Raw genomic sequence first — 19,788 nt, forward strand, 5'->3', positions numbered from 1 at the left:
TGTTCAAGCAAGACATGCAAAGAGCAATAGGAAGGGGAAAATAGCTGCCAAGTGTTTGCCAGTAGCTTGTGGAAAACGGCACAAGTTTCCAACTTCCAGCTCCCCTCAATCATGGCTGTGCTGTGTTGGTAAACAAGTAATTCCCACTCCTTCATTTGTTTGTGTTGTCCAGCCAAGCTCAAGGTAGCTGCTTTAAACATGCCAATGCTTCAAGTAACTTGTTTTGCTACTGCTCTTCCATTTTCCCCTCCTCTCTGTGTACTGACTGGAACGACAGATGCAGGCTTGTCCTGAAGATGGAATTTCTCTGCAAAAGCACCAGCTGTCCGAGCAGGTCTCGCGTCAGTGAGGATGCAGTGAGGCAGCTTGGTGTGTTGCAGCTGGTGGTGCTGCTGTTTTCCATGAGGCAGGGAAGAGGACAGGCGGTACGGGATGTTTTGTACGGGAGCTTGCGGGATCTGCTGGATTAACAGCGAGGACTTGGCTGTTGGCTTGGCACTGACTGCAAGGGGAATTCAGAATGGTCCCACACTCGAGCTCATTCAAACCTCATTCAAAGATGACAACCCGAGCCCACCAGCTGAGCTTTCACGAAGGATACCTGCCCCCCCCACCCCTCCCCTGTGAGTGTGTCCGAGTCCAGTGAGGGAACCATCCGTGGCCATGGGGAAGGGAGCGCACATCCTACAGCTCTTCGCTCTCCGGCAGGATCCGCACCCAGCCTTGGGCCACCCGGTTGAAGTTGGGCCTGTGGGAAATCACCTCCAGCACACTCAGGTTATCCAGCTCTACGGTGGGCAAAGAGAACAGCTCACCAACCAACGCCCTGTCAAACGGGGCTGGTGTCCTGCAGCACAAAAAGAAGCAGTCACTTGAGAGGCTGGGCACGTTGTAAAGATGTTAGAAAAAATAAGTCTGGATTTATTGAGTCCAGCACAATGTAGCAATGCCTGTTAGAAATGACAACCCTCCTCTTCCTCGCCAGGACACTGTTAGAGCCCTGCCAGCCAAGTGAAGTGGTTCTCTGGTACAGAGCCCACCTCAACTCAAGCTTTGGCAAGCCTGGGAAGTGGGGTTTGGTACCTGGGGGGGGAAGTGTTCTGCACGTGGAAGGGCTTCGATTCACAGACCAGTGACAGTGACAAACCCCTGGTCTTGAGAGTGCCTCATGTGCAGCTCCTGTGTCCTGCAGAGGGCTGAGGCTGGCGGCGCTGCTCTGGATCATTAGCACGTGCAGATCTATTGCCCCTGGCTCCATCCCGCCTTTTGGGACGGCTCCTCATGAACAATGACTAGCAGGAGGAGCAGTGTGGGGGCAAGAGCTGTCATCTCTTTCTGGAGAAATGTGGAAAGGGACTGGGGAAGAGTGTGCCAGCCCCCAAAAAGCCAAGAATGTTGGTTTTGGAGCAGCACATGGGGGCTGAGCTATCAGTGAGGCAAAACTGGGAATGTTTGCTTTGGGAAGCACTGCTAGAACATGAATAACGTGGCACTGTTTTGCAACAGAAGAAATAAGAGGGGGAAAGGCAAATGAGAGGTTTGTTCTAGGAACTGTCTTTTGGGAAAAGGGAGTCTGTCAAAGCTTGGTTTTCACTCTCTCTTAAGGCAGCACACCTTAGCAAGGTGGCCCAGGTTTTTGCATCACAATCTGAATGTTTAAAACTGGGGATAAATCAGCCTACTTTAATGAAGTTGCTGTGGAAATGGTGGACTTGCCCTTGCTCTATGACCATGAAAGCTGTGTTTGGATTCAGCTAGCCTTAGGCAAGACCACTGGCTTTTCAATAGCCAGTTAGTTCCAAAAATTTCTTTTTCTGTGGTTTGGTATTTGAACTGAGAAGTGATTTAAAAGCTTGGAAGATTGTGAAAAGCCCAGTTAAAAGCAGATTGGCCTTCTGAATCTTTCTGCCTCACTGAAGAATTAGAGGAGGTGGCAAGAGGCTTGGAGTTAAATTAGCATCCATCTGTATTAAATTACAGCTGAAGACTTTAAATAGAAAGGCAGTATGTGAGAGAGGAGAAATGGTACAGGGTAGAGTATTATTCAGAAACATGCCCTTGCTTCAGTCCCTGTCCATAAATAAATGAGGCAGGAACATGGCTAAATGTTGAAAGAAAAGAGCCAAGTGTCTGCAGCAGCCCCTTGTTCTCCCCCTGCAGCAACTCCTTGGCTCTAACTCCTCAAGGAGAGCCACATGGCAAAGCCCCAGGGCCGCAGGGGAGGAGAGCAGCAAAGGGACAGCGGTGGCCAGGCTCAGCTCTGCCATTTAGGATGGCTTTTCCCACAAGGAGGGGTTGTGGTCTGCTCTGCCAAGTGCTGAAAGCACAGCAATCATGTACCCATGCCCAAATCCAGCCCTGGGGTGGGCACAGGGGAGCTGCTGTTGGCACATGGTCTGCTGGGAAGCAGTGCTGTGTCCTGGGGGGAAACTCCAGTAGGAACTTGCCTGCTGGAATGTGACTTTGGCCAGGCCACTAAAGCCAATATCATTCCATCCTGGTGACAGAGGCTTTCAGGAAGGACAGACAGGACTCCTTTTGCTGATTCCCTGGGATGATGTTCAGCATAAAAGTTCAGTTCTCATTATTCTGCTAGTGCTTTGCTACCACCAGATCTCCATCTCCTGAATCCCCACCAAGCACCTTTCCAGAAAGGAGATCTGTCTGGACAGTCTTTGCTCCAGGGTCCCACCCTTGATCCCAGTGTGATTTGGAGGTGTGAGGAGGCACCAGCTGTGCTCCATCAGAAGCAGCCACAGGGCACGGAGTTTGCCAGACTGAGCCACCAGAAAGCCCCTGGCCTGGAGGCTTTGGGCTTGAGCAGGTGTTTGGAAAGAATCTGGTGACCTCTTAGCACTCTGTGGGAAGATTAACCTTATGCCCCCACTGCTTCCAGCAGCTGCTTTAATACCTTAAGGAAATTAGGAAAGAGACTTGGCACTGTGTCATTCCTCCACCCAACTGAGAGCTGAGCCCAGCTGGGAACAGGAGTGATTCCTTCTCCAGGACTATGTGTGTAAGAATTGGTCCTCCCAAATTTCATCCCTGAGGTTACCCAGTGAGATCAAGCTCCTTAAGGCTGTGTGAGCTAAACAGTGGAGCTGAGAGACCTGGGGGAGAGCTGCTGGAGGCAGGAACCTTTGCAGGGAGCCACAGAGGAGCTCCTAAGTAGGAAAAGAGCATCCTGAGCCCTTGCTGTGCCCCTGTGGGGTGTAAAGACGGCATGAATGGTTGTGTTTCCCTGGCAGGATGGTGGGTGCTCCTCGAGGCTGAAGGGCTTGGCCGAGGGCTGGCATGGCTGGTGGTGTCTGCCCCTGTTACCTGTTGAAGCTCCTGAAGTCCCACGCAGGGGGTCTCATGGGTGGCGGGTTCTTGCCATGCACGGAATCGTCCCTGGCACCAAAGAGCTCCTGCCATGGGGATCGGTAACCCTTGGGGATGGCGGTGACATTGAACTTCTCGTGGGGGATTTCTTTGAGGGGGCTTGAGTACCCTGTGCAGGGGAGACAGTGTGGGCTGCTGGGGCCACAGCCAGGCTAAGGCAGGGGGCTGGGAACAGCCCAGCCTCTGCATGGCCATGGAAGACCTGTTACTGGGGCAGGAATGCATATCTATAACATATCTATATACAGATATATTTGTACATATAAAATCTCTAGGGGAAGGGTGGGCAGACCCCTCAACAAGCAGCAGCTCACTGCCTCCAGTCCCATGTTGCTGACATCACAGCAGTGTTGGGTTCAGGTGCAGGATGCATTGACTTACCTGGGGCCAGGGCACTGGGGTTCAGGACTTTGCTCATGTGCAAGACCTTCTCTGACTTCTTGGGTACTTCTGGGGGGCCACCTTGGGGTGATGCTGCTACGTGGAGCTCAGAGTGATAATTCTCCTGGCCCCCAGCATTCTCCCCTGCCTGTGGAGGGGAGAGTTAACAGGCACAGGCGGAGCTCGCCCTGCCTCACTTGGTTCTCGGGCGTGGTTAAAAACACCTCAGAGCTTCCTCCGTCTACTCACCATCTGTTCATTCACTGTTCCTTCTGGATCACCTTTCCCAGCGTGGTGTGAGCCATCTGCCCCTTGCCCTGGGAGCTGCAGGGGACAATGAGTGGGTGCAGAGAGGGATCAGCACCATCCCCTTCCACTTTGGTGGATATTGAGCCCCATGTTTGCCCATCTCCATGCCCAGCCCACCAGGACATTTGTCCTCTCCCTCCACTGCTGCATAGCAGTCAGCCAACCATGGCTACCCTGCAAAGAGACCACTGATCCCACCAGGAATTCATGCCCTGGAAAGGCTGCGAGAGCCAGGGGAGGGCTGTCCTCAGACCCACCTGCCTGGAGCCACTGGGATGCTCAAAGACAAAGCGCTGCACCCGCTTCTGGCGTTGCTGGAAAAGCCGGGAGCCGCGGTTGTTCGGCAGGGAAAGCTCCTCGATCATCAGGTCGTGTGTTGTGCTCATCTTCTTCCCCAGGTCCAGCTGGGGCTCTGAGGAGGCTGGGAGAGCATAGCTACAGCTGAGGATGCTGCAGTGCTGGAGACCCCCAAGGCACAGACCGTGTATCCCCTTGTTGGGGTCTCTGTTTTGTGGCTGGGCCATTTGCCCACACCAAGGACTGCTGTTTTCTCTGTGTGAGGAATTGTCAGGGAGCTCCAGAGGTTCAAGCAGCCTCTCCCACCCTGTGCATGGACTGTTCCAGCAAAAGCAGGGCAAGTGGTCTCAACCAGAGCTGGGTCTGGTCCATAGGCAGGGAGGGCAGCACTGGGGCTGGTGACACACCTGCATCTCCTTACCATCTTCAGGGCCCGGTCTCATGATGGCCATCACTTGCTGCCTTGCTCCTGGGGCAGCTCTGTTGGAGGCAGATGGATCCTGTCTGGCTGGAAGAGAGAGGCACTCCAGGAGTGACACCAAACATAGCCATGCCCCAGAGAGACAGTAGAATTCAGCTGAGCATCTCCCCTGTTCAGCATCATCCCTAAACATCTCCTTGCACTGCTCTCTGTCCCCTTCAATAGACATAGGGAATGCTCAAATCATGCTGCCTCTCAGCCCCTGCTTGTCCTTCTTCCTCTCTGCCTTTCTTTAGGGCAGAAACTGTCCTCACCTCTGTCTTTGCCCACAGTGAGCCTCTGTCCTTGTGCCCCAAACGCCCTCAGAGCAGCAGCTGCTGGCCAAGCAGGGGCCCGGCTACCCCCCCAACACCGCCTTAGCAGAGCTATTTTCAGCTGCTGGCTCCGAGGGTGCAGGAGCTGCAGCCCTGAACCTGCAGGGAGCCGGTGAGCCCAGCCAGCAGCAAGAAGGGTCATGGGACCACTCGGGTGGGTTGCTCCATTGTGGAGAGGCAGCTGGAAACCAGCCCCAGTCTGAGCCCCCTGAGCTGCCCACCTGCAGCAGAACCCTCCTGTGCTGCCGGGACACTCGGCTCCACAAGTGCTGTTCTGCTCTGTTTGGTGCATCTGGCATCCCTCAACCCGGGCTGATGCTGGGTAGCTTCTCCTAACGGCCCTGCAGTGCCGGGGTTCCCATGGGGCTGGGATGCCTGGCACACAGCTCCCTGCCAGCTCTGAGTTCAGCATTAACCATCCACACAACCAGCCAGGGATCTGCACCCTATCCTTCCCTCTACCCCGCTCTGGGGAGACTACACCCTGACCCCTACAGTGGTGGTGTCCCCTTTTCCATCCCCAAGGATATCCCCAAGCCCTGTGCACCTACCCACCTGCTGGCCCACACGTGGACCCTCACCTTCCCTACCTGGCCAGGGGATACCCCAGATGCTGGGAACTGAAGATGCTTCTCCTGCTGGGCTGGGGATGAGGCCGAAGCCAAGCTGCAAGCTTCAGCCACCAGTACTCGGTGGCCTCTGCTGGCCCTTCACGGCACCCTTGGGCTCCTGCTGCTCGCCCCAACCCGTCCTGGGCTCTAGACCAGATGTCAAGGTCCAGCCACGGGACAGAAGTTATTTCTGGCTGAGAAAGGGGGCGGAGCAGGGCTGTGACCCTTGGGGACTGGGATGCCATCACCCCAGCACAGAACAGGTCTGACTCACAGTGATGAGGATGCCGTAATCCAGGCATGGAGTAGGGCTTTGACCCCTGGGGACCAGGATGCCATAATCCAGGCATGGAGCAGGGCTCTGACCCTTGGGGACTGGGATGCTCTCAACCCAGCATGGAACAGGGCTGACCCACTCGGATGCAGACACAGTCACTTGGCATGGAGCAGGGCTGACTCCTGGCGACATGTATCAGCAGCAGGAGGTGACCATGTGGCATGTGTGCCCAGGCCATCTCAGGTACAGATCAGAGCCAGCCTGGGTAGAATAACGGCAGTTTATTTCAGAACTGGGTATACAGCGGTGTGGTGAAGGCAGGTTGTGGTGGCTGCTGGAGCAAAGGTGGGAGATGTGTCCTGGGAATGGGGGGCTATGTTCCAGGAGGGGCAGCCTGCAGTGTGGAGGTACTCCAGGGAGCAGGGATGGGCTGGCTTTAACAGTGTGTCCTGGGGAAAGGGAAAGGGTGACGGGCTCCGTGAATGGGAACATGCTAGAGCCTTGGCAGCCCAAATGCAACCTTGTTTTCAGTGCTGGTCTCACTGGCCCCAAGGTGTGGGGACACTGACATTCTCAGAATCGCCTTCTCTGCCAACACCGCCTTCAAACCCTATGCAACTTCTACCATTTCCTTCAGCCCCTACAGTTCCCCACCTCCCCTGGCTGTCACAGTACCCGTTGTTCCTGTGTGTGCCTCCATCCCACCAGAGTGGGGATGGGGATGTAGTGAAATCGAGTATGGGGACAGTGACAGGTACAAGATGGTCCTGTCCTTCTTGGTCTGGGCAGGGTGGGAGGGCACCTGTAAACAGTCCCCTTAACATGGCAATAAATAACTTTGGCTCTTTTTGGTCTCCAGGAAAAGAAGGATTTGGGAGAATTTCTTTGAGAAGGGGTCAAAAGTTTAAAATGGGGGGCTGGGATTAAAAATTAAATTTTTCTCTCCAAAATCTGGTTTCAATTGACACCAGGCTGGGGGAAGCTGGGAAGAGGGAGCCTGGTCACGCAGCCCACCCTCAGCAGATATGCCACCCCAGGGAAGCAGAGCTTCAGTGACATCCCGGGATAACACCTGGGAGCTGGGGACAAGGGCTCACGGGGGCCCACCAAGCCCAGCCCGTCCTGTCTGTGCGGGATGGGGCTGGCTGGCAGGCAGGGACTGCCGAGGGAGGAGCCGTGGGGGGGAGGCTCCTCCACTCTGCCTGCTCCTGCCTGCTGACCACGCAGTCCTGCCCCGAAAGGTTAGAATGGTAAAAATAGAGCGGGGCCATGGGACAACAGACGGGCGGGAATCACCTGACCCCTCTGGCACATAGAGGGGCCATGGCAGCTCCGAAGGGACACTGTTTTTTAGGGACCTCAGCCCCGGGGGTTAGTGAGCGGGTGGCATCACCCGAGCTGACGGGTCGAGGGAGAGGGTTTTTTGGCAGGGGCTGGCTTGTCTAGGAGGTGCAGGGAGCCCCCGAAGGCAGACCCCCCGTCTTCAGCCGCAGGCTGCTGGTCCAGCCCCGGGGACAGAGGTTGAAGCTGTGGATTCCCGGGCTCTTGGTCCCCGAGTCTTCGGAGTCGAGGGAGACGTCCGAGTCCGTCGGGGACCGGGAGGTGCAGCGTTTGGCTGTGGAGCGCCCACCCACCACGGGGGATGGCAGGGGGCTCTTGGGGCTGGGGGACAGCCTGGGCACGGGGCAGCAAGACGCGCTGGATGGCAGCAGGAGCCGGCGCCCCTCTGACCAGGCGGCTCGGGGCATCCCGGGGGAGGCACAGAACTGGGGGCTGCCTGCCCGGGGCGATCGGAGGGGGCTTTTGTGGTTGGGCGAGGGGCTGCCCAGGCTCCCCAGCACGCTGCTGGCAGCCTGCAGTGCCGGAGCTCTTGGCCCCAGGCGGGGCGACTGGGGCAGGCTGGGGGGCCCGGCAGAGATGGGGGTGAAGGGCCGGGAGCTCTCCAGCCCCACGGCTTTGGGAGAGGAGCTCTTCCTGCGGGCAGCGTTGATGATGTTCCTGGCGAGCCGCGCCTGCATCTGCCGGCTGGCCCGGGGGTCCGCGTCCTGCCGCAGCGGGGACAGGGACCTCTCGCTCCACGGAGGGGACATGGGGGGTCCCTCATCCAGCTCGGGCACCGAGGCCGGGCTGGCCCAGCCGTCCAGGCTGCCCGGGCGCCGCGCCAGCCGGGGCGTCCAGGTGGGCGATGCAGGGAGGGACGAACGCCTGTCCTGGAGAGGGACAGAGAGCGGGTTAGTGACCCCCTCTCGGGGGGTCGAAGGCACAAAGCAGGGTACAGGGGCAGGGGGGTGCTACGGTAAGATTCATGCTGACACAGCCCCACAGGAACTGGGAATGTTTCCTCGTGCATTGCACCCTGCAAGGGGTCCCCAAAATGCATTTACCCTGCAACCTCTCGCCCGACAAGGAGATCGGGGCAGGCTGAGCCTGCCGTTAATCATCTTAGCCCAAAATATGTCCCAGGACCTCTCACTACCTGCAGCTTCCTAAGGTCTCCCGTCTCCCTCTGGGGGATGCTCGGAGCCCGCCTTGCACTGCCCCAGGATCCATCACCCAGCACTGCTCCCCGGACGGCAGGAAAGAGAAGAGCCATGTGTGACAGCGCAGAGAGTGTATTCAGAAAGAGGGGGAAAAGAAAAATGCAGGAAAAATAAAGCACAGTCAAAAGGCAACTTGGCACCATGGGGAAAGTGGCGAGAGGGCATGGGCAGAGGCACATCTGGATGACAAGTCTTGGGCTGAGCATTACCCAGCAGGCCTGTCCTCGGCACCCTCCTCATCCCAGCACATCCCTTGCTTCCAGCTGTGCCACACAGCACTGCCCACGCCAGCTCCAGCACTGAGCACAGGCAGGGACAGGGACCCCGCAGTGTCCCTGAGCCCAGCATCACTGGACTCTGCCATTTCCCGAGGGATGCAGTTCTTCCTCCACAGTGAGGAAGCAAACGAGGACAGATCCTGAAAGAGCAACACAAGAGTCAGGAGCAGCACAGTGAGGCAGAAAGGCAGCGTCCCCTCCAGGTTTGCTTTGGTAGGAGGCTGAGAAGAGCCACAGGACAGAGGGGATGTGGAGGAGCAGGCAGAGCTCTGAGAGCTGGAAAAGCTGGAGGCGAGGAAAGGAGGGAGCCAGAGGTGCCATGCTCCATACAGTTTCCAGGCGAGAGAAGAGCAAGAGCAGCCCTGGGGGACAGGCAGGCTCCTGCTGACTCTTTGGGAATCCTGCAGGCTCTGTTCCCAGTTCCTGCTGCCTCCCCGGGACTCTTCACCTCCTGTTGCACCAGGGACTCAGCAGCGCCTGTCACCCACTGTCCCAGCGCTGCAGCCTCACAAACACTTCTTTTTTATATTTTTTTTCTTTCTCCCCCTTTTTTTTGGTGGTTGGTTTGGCGTTTGGCACTCCCACGAGCAGTTAGGGAGGACTCAGCCTAGCACCCCCGTGTTTTTCTCTCTGCCACCACTACTTGTAGTAAAAAGAAGGTTTCCACACCTGCGGCTCGATGCCGGCATTCCTGGTGGAGTAGGAGGGCCGGGGTGCCTGGAAGCCTGCCTTTGCCCGGGGGGGCAGCAAGCGGCACGGGGAGGCCAGCAGCACCTCAGCCGGGGCTGCAGGACTGGCACGGCTGTCATGAGTCAGGGGCAGAGCCCCGGCAGCACTGGGGAAGAGGCTGGCAGTGGTCTGGCCGGCGCTGGGCACCACGGGGGGATGCCAAACTGGGGAAGGAGGCAACGGGGAGGTCGGGCAGGAGGCTTGCTGGGGATAGGGGTAGGAGTCGGGAAGAGAGGGTCTGGGTGGAGGCACCTCCTCTGGCATGGACCGTGCTGGCTCCTTGGATGGGGAGAGGATAAAGAGAGAAGACTGGAGCTGATAAGGCTGGTGCTTGGAGATCTCCAGCTCCTTCTGGGACACCTCGTTCTCCATTAGGCTGCTGCCATACAGCGATGCAGGAGGGGTTTTGGAGGGCCTGCAAGGACTCTTGGAGGGGCGTCTGGAGACCATGGGTGAGAGGTAAGCATTGTTGTCATACTTCCAGGAGGGAGGCAGGGACATGGTGGGTGATGGGCACCGCAGCAGCTCAGGCTGGGAAGGGGCTTCAATGATGAACTTCTCCATCCTGGATTGTCGGCGGGCAAAGAGCTCAGCCCCCTTCCCTCTCGCTTCAGTGAGGATGTGGCTGGGCTGTGGCTTCTTCTTGGGCTGGATGGTGGGAGACTTGAGGCAGGAGGACCATGCCGGAGCATCCTCAGCCGGTGGGAGGTGCTGCACACCCCTGGTTGCGCTGTTGGGGACAAAGTTCGAAGCTTCAGCCCCTAGGGCAAAGGGCTCGTCGTCGGTGCTCGGTTCCCCCTGCTCCTTCTGCTTCTTCCTGCTGTCTGCACTCTGAACCAGATCCAGCAGGTCGGGGTTGGGGCCCAGCTTCGGCTTCTCCACGAAGGTGAACATGGACTTTCTGCTGGCTCTCCGGGCAGCCGACTCCTCCAGGATCCCGGTTTTGGGCAAGGGGTTTGGTCCGCTCACCCCGCAGCCCAGGAGTGGAGCTGGCAGCATCTTCTGCTCCGGCGTGGGGTACAGGACCGAGTAGGCAGGGGGGGAGCGAACACGGGTGAGGGGTGGGGGGCTGCTGAGGGTCTCTGCGTAGGTTGGTGGTGGGGGCAGCTCGGGGGCAGGGGGTTCCTCGGTCGGCTGGGCACTGGCGGGGGATGCCTGGGTGCCGAAGGGTCTGGCCGTCCGGTTCTTCACAGGCTTAGGCTTGGCCAGGGTGAGGTGGACCTCGTAGTACTGCCTGCCCTGTGTCCCGTTCTGCTGCTGCCCGGCTGGGGATACCATCCCTGTGGCCGTCCCCGCTGGTGCGCTGGGCACCTCGCTAGGCACCTCATCGGCCACCGCTCTGGGCACTTTGACGTTCTTCCCCTCCTCGGGGCTCTGTGGCAGGACAAGAGCCACCGTGTTCTGCTCTGCAGGGGCTCCTGCAGTTCCGAGCCCCTCCACCCTTTTCTCCATCCCCCTGGCTGCCTGCTCCTGCACGCCGATGCCGTTAGTGGCGGTCGATGCCATGTTCTCCTTCAGGTAAACGCTGAGTGGGACCTGCTGGGCTTCAGCAGGAAGCTCCTGGCACGGGGAGGCGTTTGCCAGCATCCCTTCTCCTGGATTGCCTGGCTGGTCAGGCTCCGGCTGCATGCCCTGTCCCTGGCTCTCTTCCATGGACCCCTGGCGAGGCTGGGGCGCGGGGCTCAGGGGCAGCCCCCCGCCATGCCCGGCCCCCGTGAGCCCCTCAACGCGCTGCCTGCGCCGGTGGAACAGCAGGACACCCTTGGAGCTGGGGCCGGGCGCCGTGGTGAGCTGAGCCGCGATCCTCTGGCTGCGCGCTTTCGCCTCCTTCAGCTCCTTCTCCGAGAGGCTGGCGCTGCGGGAGAGACCTGGGCAGAGGGAAGAGGAGGATTAGGACCCTCAGTGGGAATATAGGGTATCAGTCCTCCCCGCCCAGGACTGCCAGCCCTTCTTCCAGGTATCCCTCGGCATCACAACTCTTTCCCTGTCAGGTGGGAGAAGGTAGGAGAGATGCACCGGGGCTGGGGTGCACGGTCCGGGGGCAATGGGGACCCAGCACAGCCATCACCCAGTACAGCCATCACAAAGATGCTGGGACAGATGGGAAAACCCAGGGGACACCCAGTGACGCTCAGGACGTTTCCACCATGCCACCCCGTATTTCGGCTGGGTTCTGCGTACCCACCGCGCTGACCATATGGGAAAGGAATTTCTCCGAGCAGTTCTCCGGTTGCAGCTCACATGACTTCGGCCCCCGGCTCTAAGAGGCAGTGGCAGGCAAGAGGCCAGCGTGTGTCCCCCAGCCCCACGCCCCGAATCCCGGCACGCTCAGCCCCGAGCGGGCAGGGCATAAACCCGGGGACAGCGGGGAGATGCCAACCCAGCCCGACCTCACAGCGAGGCCAGTGAGCAGCCCTGGTGGGGAACTAATGTATGGAGCAACACGAGATGGCAGCAGCAGACAGAAGCTGTGCAGCTCCTGCCAAGCCGGACACAGACACGGACACAGCGAGGAGCCCTCACGCCTCGGGAGCACAGAAGTGCTAAAAGCAATGTGCTAAAAGCCTGGCTCGAGCCCCGCGGCGAGCAGCCCAGTGCCGCTGGGCTTCTCTTGCCGGACAAAGGTCAGGGCACCAGCCCTTCCCTAAGACCGAAAGGATGTGGAGCTGCCGGGAATGCATTTTCTCAGGGTGAGCAATTTCCTATGAGCTTGCCCCCCCACGAAAGCACCCGTGGGAAGGGCAGTGTCCCCCACCCTGCCGAGGCCACTGTTGGGCACAGACACCAGCGCCGGCCATCAGCATCACTCCCGCACCCACCAAAGGTGTAGCCCCTCTCCAAAGGCACTGCCGGGTTGGCTCTGATGGGTGTCTCTGCTCTGGCCCCAGCAGAGAGGTGGGTGGCCAAAACCGCCCGCTCCCAGCCCTGCTGCTCTTTCCTTCCCATCCCATCCCTTCCCGTCTTCCCTTCCTTCATGTGTTCCTCATTTTCTTGCCTTCTGTGCTGCTTGGGAGAATTCCAGGATATTTTCAGCAGTGGCTCAGCCTACCAGCTAGGGAAAGGGATGGATGACTAAGCAAGCCCACGGTAAGCAGGAGGGCTGCTGAAAGCTGGGCAACTCCTCTTCCTCATCCTTCATCCCTCCTGCTTCTCTCGGCACCCAGCAAATCCTTGCACACAGCTGAGGTGTGCAGGATGCCCTGGATGAAGTCTCAGGCTGCCCGACAGGAGGGTTTTGTGTGGGCAGGGTCCAGAGGAGGCAGAGATGCCAGTGGAAACTCTCCTGGAGACGAGGAGCCCGTCGGCAGCGGCGACGCCGGCGGCGAGTCCCCCCCTGTTCGCGCCCAGCATTGTTTTACGCCCCATTTCTATTTGCTTTGGCGGCGGCACAGAGCGGGGCCGCTGCTTCCTCCGGCCGGGCTGGCTGGAGGGCGGCCAGCACCGCGGCTCCCGCTCCGCGGGGTCACCCTCGCCGCCTTTATCTCCGAAACCGAGGAGAAACACGGCCAAGGAGCCGTTGAGAAACAAGCCACAGGCTCCAGAAGTCTGCGGGTTTCATGCTCCGAGCGGAGCATCCCCGCTTCCTCGGAGGCCGGGGCTGCCTAAGAAGCCGAGCTCTCGGCGGAGCCATTTCGCAGCCTCTTGCTCTTGCTACTGCCTTTTAACAGCAAACGAGGGGCCCTGGGGGATCTGCTCCGCGCTGGAGGGATGACTCAGCTCTTGGCCAGCCCGTTCCTTCTTGGACTAGCCGCCAGATAGGCTCCCACGTAGCCGGGACCAACACTGGGATTTGCCCACCGGGGTTTTGCCCCTGGGTCTCTCCATCCTTTGCTTCTGTCACAGGCATGGGCATCTCTCCAGGCCAGGGTTTGCTGCAGGGTGGACTACTCCACCTAAACTTCCCTACCTGGAATCCATTTCCATCCATACCTATCCCCTCCAATCTTCCAGCAGCTCCTCTGCCCCTGCCCACCCAGCACCCACCATTCCTGGGCTGGTCCACTGGAAATGAATCCCTCATGATACTGCTTGGGGTGCTGAGGGTAAGAATTGCTCTTCATGTCCAATTTTTATGACACAGATTAAGAGCATTGAAGCCTCCAGCAGTCCAGAGGAAATTGCTGCAGCCTGAGCCATGGGATGAGGTTATTCACCCAGTGTAAGAGCCTTTATCCATCTGCCATGGTGCTGGAGGGATTCTGCCACCTGGGGCAGTTTCTGCACCACACACTCCCCTCCCAGTCACAGGGAACGTTCCATCATCCCTCCCTGCCATCTCCTGCCAGCTGGCAGCCCTTGGTGGGCTCTGCTTGGTCCTTTTCTCCAGCCCCAGGCAGGCGAGAGGGAGCTGAATGCACTGAGAATGTCCAGGTGCTGGGGAGAAAGAAAAGGGGTGTGGGGCTGAAGGCAGCCAAAGCAGTGCAGGGAGGAGGCGAAAGTAAAACTACCCAAGGGCACTGGGAACTGCTTTCCACCCATTGCCCTGAGCCCAGTCCAAAATCCATCAGGTGACGCCTTCCTTCCTTCCTTCCTTCCTTCCTTCCTTCCTTCCTTCCTTCCTTCCTTCCTTCCTTCCTTCCTTCCTTCCTTCCTTCCTTCCTTCCTTCCTTCCTTCCTTCCTTCCTTCCTTCCTTCCTTCCTTCCTTCCTTCCTTCCTTCCTTCCTTCCTTCCTTCCTTCCTTCCTTCCTTCCTTCCTTCCTTCCTTCCTTCCTTCCTTCCTTCCTTCCTTCCTTCCTTCCTTCCTTCCTTCCTTCCTTCTTCCCCATACACTGGCTTGCTATGACACTGTCCCTCAGGAAGGAAATATCTCCCCTCTCCAAATGTCCCATCTTCTTCCTGGAAAACGAGCCCCACCAGCCCTCTCCACTGCCATGTGCCCTCCCTGGGCCCACCTTGGCTCCCCTGTGGTCCAGGGATGCTGGAGAAGGAGATGCTTCCTGTCATTCTGTGCCCCACGGAACTGCCAGAGTCCTGGCACACATGAGCAGCTCCAAGTGCTATTCTGGTTTAACACATTTCATTTCTAGCCACAGAAGCCTATAGATCTCTATCTATATATTTATATAGGCACTTGCTCTGTAGGTTTTCCGCTGCTCCAGGGGTGACTTCCTGAACATCCCCCAAGTGCAGGGCTTAACAGCTTCTTGCCAAGCTGTCAGTCATCCTTCCCACGGCATGTACAGTGCTCTCTCCTCCAGAGTGAGGATGACGAAGGTGATGAAAGGCATTTTTGGTGCTCTTACTTCCTGGACAGATGGGAGAAAAAAATTCCTTCCATCTCAGCTTTCCATGCAAAGGATGGATCCCCCTGAAGGGTGCTAAAGAAGGATGCCTGAAATCCAGCCAGGAAAGGCTGGAAGCACCATCTGACCCCAAAGGTGAAGGTGAAGGTAAAGGATGTATCAGACGTGGCTTGTGACTCATCCTGCCCTGAGATGGACTCCAAGAGCTGAAATGGGATGAAGATTTGGCCTTAAATTGCAGCTTTGCTGAACTGACAAATTCAGTGAAAGTTCTGGTCTTGACATGGCTGGGATGTCACAGGAAGGAAAACATGACTTGGAAGCTGTGCCTGGTGAGAAGTCCTTGTATGGAGAAGAGAAGAGGTACCCAAGTCTTAATGGGACCTGCAGGGTGCAACAGGTCATGTGAAATCTTGGAGTCACAGCTGGCAGGTGACTCCAAAGTCTTCAGTTTGGGCTCTGTCCCTGGCCTGCTCCTAGTCTGGATGTTCAGTCATCCCAGTGCTGCAGCACAGCTTGGCCATGCTCAGGTTGTCCTACCAGACCACCCCATGACAGGACACCCACCATCCATAACCAGCAGGCACTTGTCCCCATTTCCAAGTATTTCTTGGGCTTCTGTGGTCAACCCAAATTGTGTCTCTTGCTGGCAAAATCCCACTGGCAAAACCAAGAGTGAAACCAAGACAAACCCCCATTTCCAGAGGGACACCTGACACGAACCCTCTGTGTCACCTGACACAAACCCTGCTGCGCATCCACAGCCAGGCAATGCTGGGAAGAAGAGATCAGTGTTTTCACCCAAACATTGAGGACTTTGGACACTGAGGAAATGTAAGCAGGTTTTTTGGCAGAGCAGCAAGCTGGCCCCTTGCCCCAGCTACAGCTGTGCAGGATTTTTTGCAATGCGTACCAACTCACACGCATTTAAGTCTGTGCACACATTTCTCTCCAGCTCCCAGTTATCCCAAATAATCTGCAGCTAGGAAAACACAGAGGGTAGCACAGACAGACAGCTGAGCTAGCTAGAAACGGATATGATTCAAGCATATGGATAGAAAGATGACAATTTTCTGCCTCATTCCCAGCTTCCAACCCTCCTATGCCCCAGATACAAAACCTCCATGAAGTTCTTATCTGTGCTGGCCCTGTAGCCCCAAAAAGACCCGGCTCAAGTGGTGGGTGCAGTGGTGGAATCAACCTTGCCTGCCTGGCAGATGCTCTGTGCTGAGCCTCTCCACACGGGAGCCTTTGCCAGTGATAAAATGTGGCACAGCGAGAAAATTCGTTGCGCTTGCAAGTTTTCCCTGTGCTCTGTTCGCAGGGGCTTTGCTGGATTTGGAGCTGTTTGCCTCCCCACGCTCCTCCCGGCTCCCAGCCCGGGACTCAGCACCCAAATCCGGCTGAAATGGCCCCACAGTCTCCAAGCAGCAAGTCCTGGGGCACCCAATTCCCACTCAGGGGGAGGAGAAGGAGGGTGGTGGAGATTAAGCTCGAATGGGGGCTGTCCGCCCCTGCCCATCCCCAGTTCCCAGGGGGGTGCAGTGAGCAGCCCCAGTCTCACGTGTGTCCACACTGGGCAAGAAGAAACTGTTGCCACCACATAGGAGGAGGAAGCACCTTCCCCAGCTGGCTCAAATCAAGCTTTTAGCTCTTGAAAAGGCGGCTGGAGACTGGCAGACAGCCCTGCCATCCATCCACCCCGAGTGCAGCAGAACCAGCCCGTCCCACGCCCGGGTACCACGGGGACTCCATCCTGCCTGGAAAGTGCGTCCCAGCCCCATTGTGCCCAAAACTGCTGGAGCTCTCTGCGACCCATCCCGGGCTGCGAGGGGACAGCCCAGCCGGGTTGGTGCCCCGAGCCAGCGGCGCTGGCCTGGCCAGAGAAGGTCAAATGGCTCGGAGTGTCCCTGTGGGGTGGGCAGAGTGGGGAGGGCAGCGGAACGAAACGGAGCCTTTGCCTATCCCTTGCATAATCCGTAAAGGATCCATCCTGCTAGCTGCCAAGCCGAGGGACAGACCTCGTGTCCCCAGCATGGGTGGCATCGCCAGGAGAGGTCATGTCCCTGACGCAGGGACGACGTTCTGCGGAGCTGAGAGGTGCGACCCTGCGAGCCCGAGAAGGACCCCCCGTCCCTTCACGTCCCCGCCGTGTGTCTTCGCAGCCTCCCGCGCCCCACATCCAACACCCGGGTGCCGGCAGAGGGAACCGGCACCTGCCCCGCTCATTCCTGGAGACGAACCCCGCTCAGCCCCGGCTGTGCGCGCTCTATCGCCCACCCTTCGCCCACCATCGCACCCACGGGACTTCTGGGCATGCACTCCGGCCCCCCCTCCGTGCACTCCGGACCCCCGCGCACCCCCGCGCACTGCCATCCCCCGGCACCCGAACACCCCCAGACCTCAACACCCCCGCTGCACGCCCTTCTACGTGCCCACACAACCTCCTTGCCCCGTCACTCCTGCACTGGCACCCCCCGGCCCCCGCCCGGAGCCCCCTGGTCCCTGCCCCCCCTACCCCTCCAGCCCGACCGTACCCGCGGTGCCGGGTGCCGGTGCCGCCTCCCCGCGCAGCCCGACTGCACCGGGGAGGAGGCGGCGGGCAGGAAAGTTGCGGCAGCTCCGCCCTCGGAGCGGGCCCAGGGGAGCGGCGGGCGGGGGCCGGGGCCGGGGGGTGGCGGGTCCCGCCGGCACTGCCCCTGCCCCTGCCCGCCCCGACAGACCGACAGACCGGACGGGACGGGTCCCCCCCCCCACCCGGCTACTCTGGCAGCCGCCCCGCTGCCCCCGATGTTTCTGCTCCGCCGCTTCTTGTCCTGGCTTGGTCTACCCTGAGCTTGCTGCGGGGCGGTGGAAGCCTGGACATCCCGTTACCCAGCCCGGGGCATCCCCTCACCCAGCTCCCCACATCCCCTTCCCAGTCCGGGTCATCCCCTTATCCCATTCTGGGGCATCCCTCTCTTCCAGCCTTGCACGTTCCCCTTAACAGTCCTGAGCATCCTCTTATCCACCTCGGGACATCCCCTTACCCAGCCCTTCACCCTTTCTCCCTCCTTCCCACCGCAGCACCTTACGTTTCAGACGCTGCTGGGGGTGTGGGGCCTCCGCTTTCCACAGGTTTCCCCAGTGCCTAAAGTTTTGAGGCACTTGGAGGGAGGCAAAATCCAGAGACGAAAATCCAGCACTGGTGTCACTGCTCTGAGGGCCTCCTGGAAACAGCACTGAATCTCCTCTGCCAGGGGTGGTCTGCTCCCAGTCACAAGGGAACCACAGTCCTGGGCAAGATGATCCCTGGGGAGCCAGCATCACCTCCCACCTCCACTACCCTGCTGGGGCTGCAGAGCTCCCTGACTGCAGGTGAGGCCAGCCTCACCCGACTTCCCATGCCTGTCCACATCTCAGGATGAGCTCTTGGCTTGATTTTTTTTGCCATTCTAATTTCCTTTCTTCCTGCCCCTGTGTGCTTTTTTGTACTTTCCTGTTTTTTGAGGGAGCCTGGCGCTGGCTCTGCAGCCCCCAGGGAGCGAAACCTTCCATTTATTTGCACACCAGACAGAGAAACCAGTCCTGCCTCCTGCATCTCCCAGCCGCTGCCTCTACCCCGGGCTCCTGCGCTCCCCAGCCTGCCCTGAGAGGTGCCAACCAGCCCGGGCCGCCGTGCCGGATATTTGAGAGCAGCCAGCCTGGCCTTGGGCTGCTGGATGGGGACCAAAGGGGCACCTGGGACCCGCCTGGGTGGGTCCGCACAGCTCAAGGTGGGGCACCCATTTGGCCCCTGGCTCTGCACCACTCTGGGTGTGGATGGAGGCACCCTCTCCTCCTGAAGAAGCTGGAAGAGGTGGGGGTTCCTGTAACCCTAGACAGCTAAAGAGAAGGGGAGCAAATCCCTGACATCTCCCAGGGATGCTCCTGCAAACAGCCTGCTGCAGGAACAGCCCTAGTGCCACTTGTGAGGGCACCTGCCCTTTCCTCTCACCTGAACCAAACCTCTCTTTCCCAAACCTGCAGGCTTTTTGCAAGGTCCAGAGCTGCTCCCAGCTCTCAGGACCCTCAGTGACATCCTGCCTAGAGGCTCTGGAAAGTCTGACGGGTCCTGCAGGCAGTGGCTGGTGGTGATCTCACTTGGAGGGGGAGGAAACGGGACAGACAAACTCTTTCCAACAAACCTGTTGAGTTACTTTAAAATTCCAGGCTGGCAGCAAAAGTGCTGGATGGTGGCGCAGATTAGGAAAATGCTAAGCCTGGACAGAGTCAGGCCTGACCTTTCCTCTCCACAGATCTGCCATCCCAGAGCAGTGAGAAATGGGAAGACTATTTGGGTCCATCTGGTTTATATGCTGAGCCCTGAAACATGATGCTGCTGGGGCAGCTGTGAGCCAAAGGGCTTGGCTGAGCTTCCCAGCCTGTGTCCCATCCAGGAGCCGCTGGTTTTGAGGATGCCTGACACTGCAAAAAGGCAGGGAGTGGATTCTGGACACCGGGTCCATGTCAAGCATCCCAGTCAGTCCCACCCCATCCCACCCAGTCCTGGGGGCTGCCTTGGGAAAACCAGGCTCTGAGCTGAGCAGCAGCATCAGATAACACCATCCCGTGGGGACAGGGACACATTTGCCTTGTCACTGTGGGGCAGCTAATAGCTGGGCAGGAGCAAAATAGAAAGGAGAGTGGAAGTGGGGTTTAAAAATGGGTCCAATACCTGTAAGAGGATAGGTTCTGTGGGAGCATCTCCCACAGGAAGGTGGGGCAGTCCAGGCATGGCAGCAGCCCCAGTAACCCTAGATATGAACCTGTATTTGTGTCACTATGGCTGAAGGGACAGTCATGGGTGGAGAGGAATAGCTGTGGCACAGGGCTGTGAAGTGAGGTGATGAGCACTGTAGGAACCAATCAGCCTGAAATAAAGCGCTTAGGTTTTAAACCAGGGATTGACAAAAATGGCCCAA

General features: G+C 58.5%; 2 protein-coding genes across 2 annotated transcripts; both read right to left on the minus strand.

The window, feature by feature from the left end:
* Nucleotides 1-624: 624 nt before the first annotated feature.
* On the minus strand, nt 625-4,823 carry MYOZ3 (myozenin 3). The gene is made up of 6 exons (XM_088174011.1): nt 4,793-4,823; nt 4,332-4,486; nt 4,015-4,089; nt 3,766-3,913; nt 3,322-3,493; nt 625-847 (listed from the first exon to the last, which is right to left on the minus strand). Exons 1-6 carry the CDS (start codon nt 4,821-4,823, stop codon nt 685-687), a joined length of 744 nt encoding a protein of 247 aa, XP_088030137.1. The 3' UTR covers nt 625-684.
* Nucleotides 4,824-6,318: 1,495 nt separating this feature from the next.
* Nucleotides 6,319-11,798, minus strand: SYNPO (synaptopodin). The gene is made up of 3 exons (XM_088174021.1): nt 11,783-11,798; nt 9,542-11,469; nt 6,319-8,264 (listed from the first exon to the last, which is right to left on the minus strand). Exons 1-3 carry the CDS (start codon nt 11,796-11,798, stop codon nt 7,497-7,499), a joined length of 2,712 nt encoding a protein of 903 aa, XP_088030147.1. The 3' UTR covers nt 6,319-7,496.
* Nucleotides 11,799-19,788: the final 7,990 nt, after the last annotated feature.

The sequence above is a fragment of the Sturnus vulgaris genome, chromosome 15, assembly GCF_052056855.1.
Source record: "Sturnus vulgaris isolate bStuVul1 chromosome 15, bStuVul1.hap1, whole genome shotgun sequence".
NCBI classification, from domain to species: Eukaryota; Metazoa; Chordata; class Aves; order Passeriformes; family Sturnidae; genus Sturnus; species Sturnus vulgaris.

Coding starts and splice junctions, on each gene's coding strand:
- MYOZ3 (XM_088174011.1), bottom strand. CDS start 4,823: ATGGCCATCATGAGACCGGGCCCTGAAGATG. Junction 3,914..4,014: donor GAACAGTGAATGAACAGATG/GTGAGTAGACGG, acceptor TCCCCTCCACAG/GCAGGGGAGAATGCTGGGGG. Junction 848..3,321: donor GACTTCAGGAGCTTCAACAG/GTAACAGGGGCA, acceptor TTTGTGCTGCAG/GACACCAGCCCCGTTTGACA.
- SYNPO (XM_088174021.1), bottom strand. Junction 8,265..9,541: donor ATGCCGGCATCGAGCCGCAG/GTGTGGAAACCT, acceptor GTCCCTCTCCAG/GACAGGCGTTCGTCCCTCCC.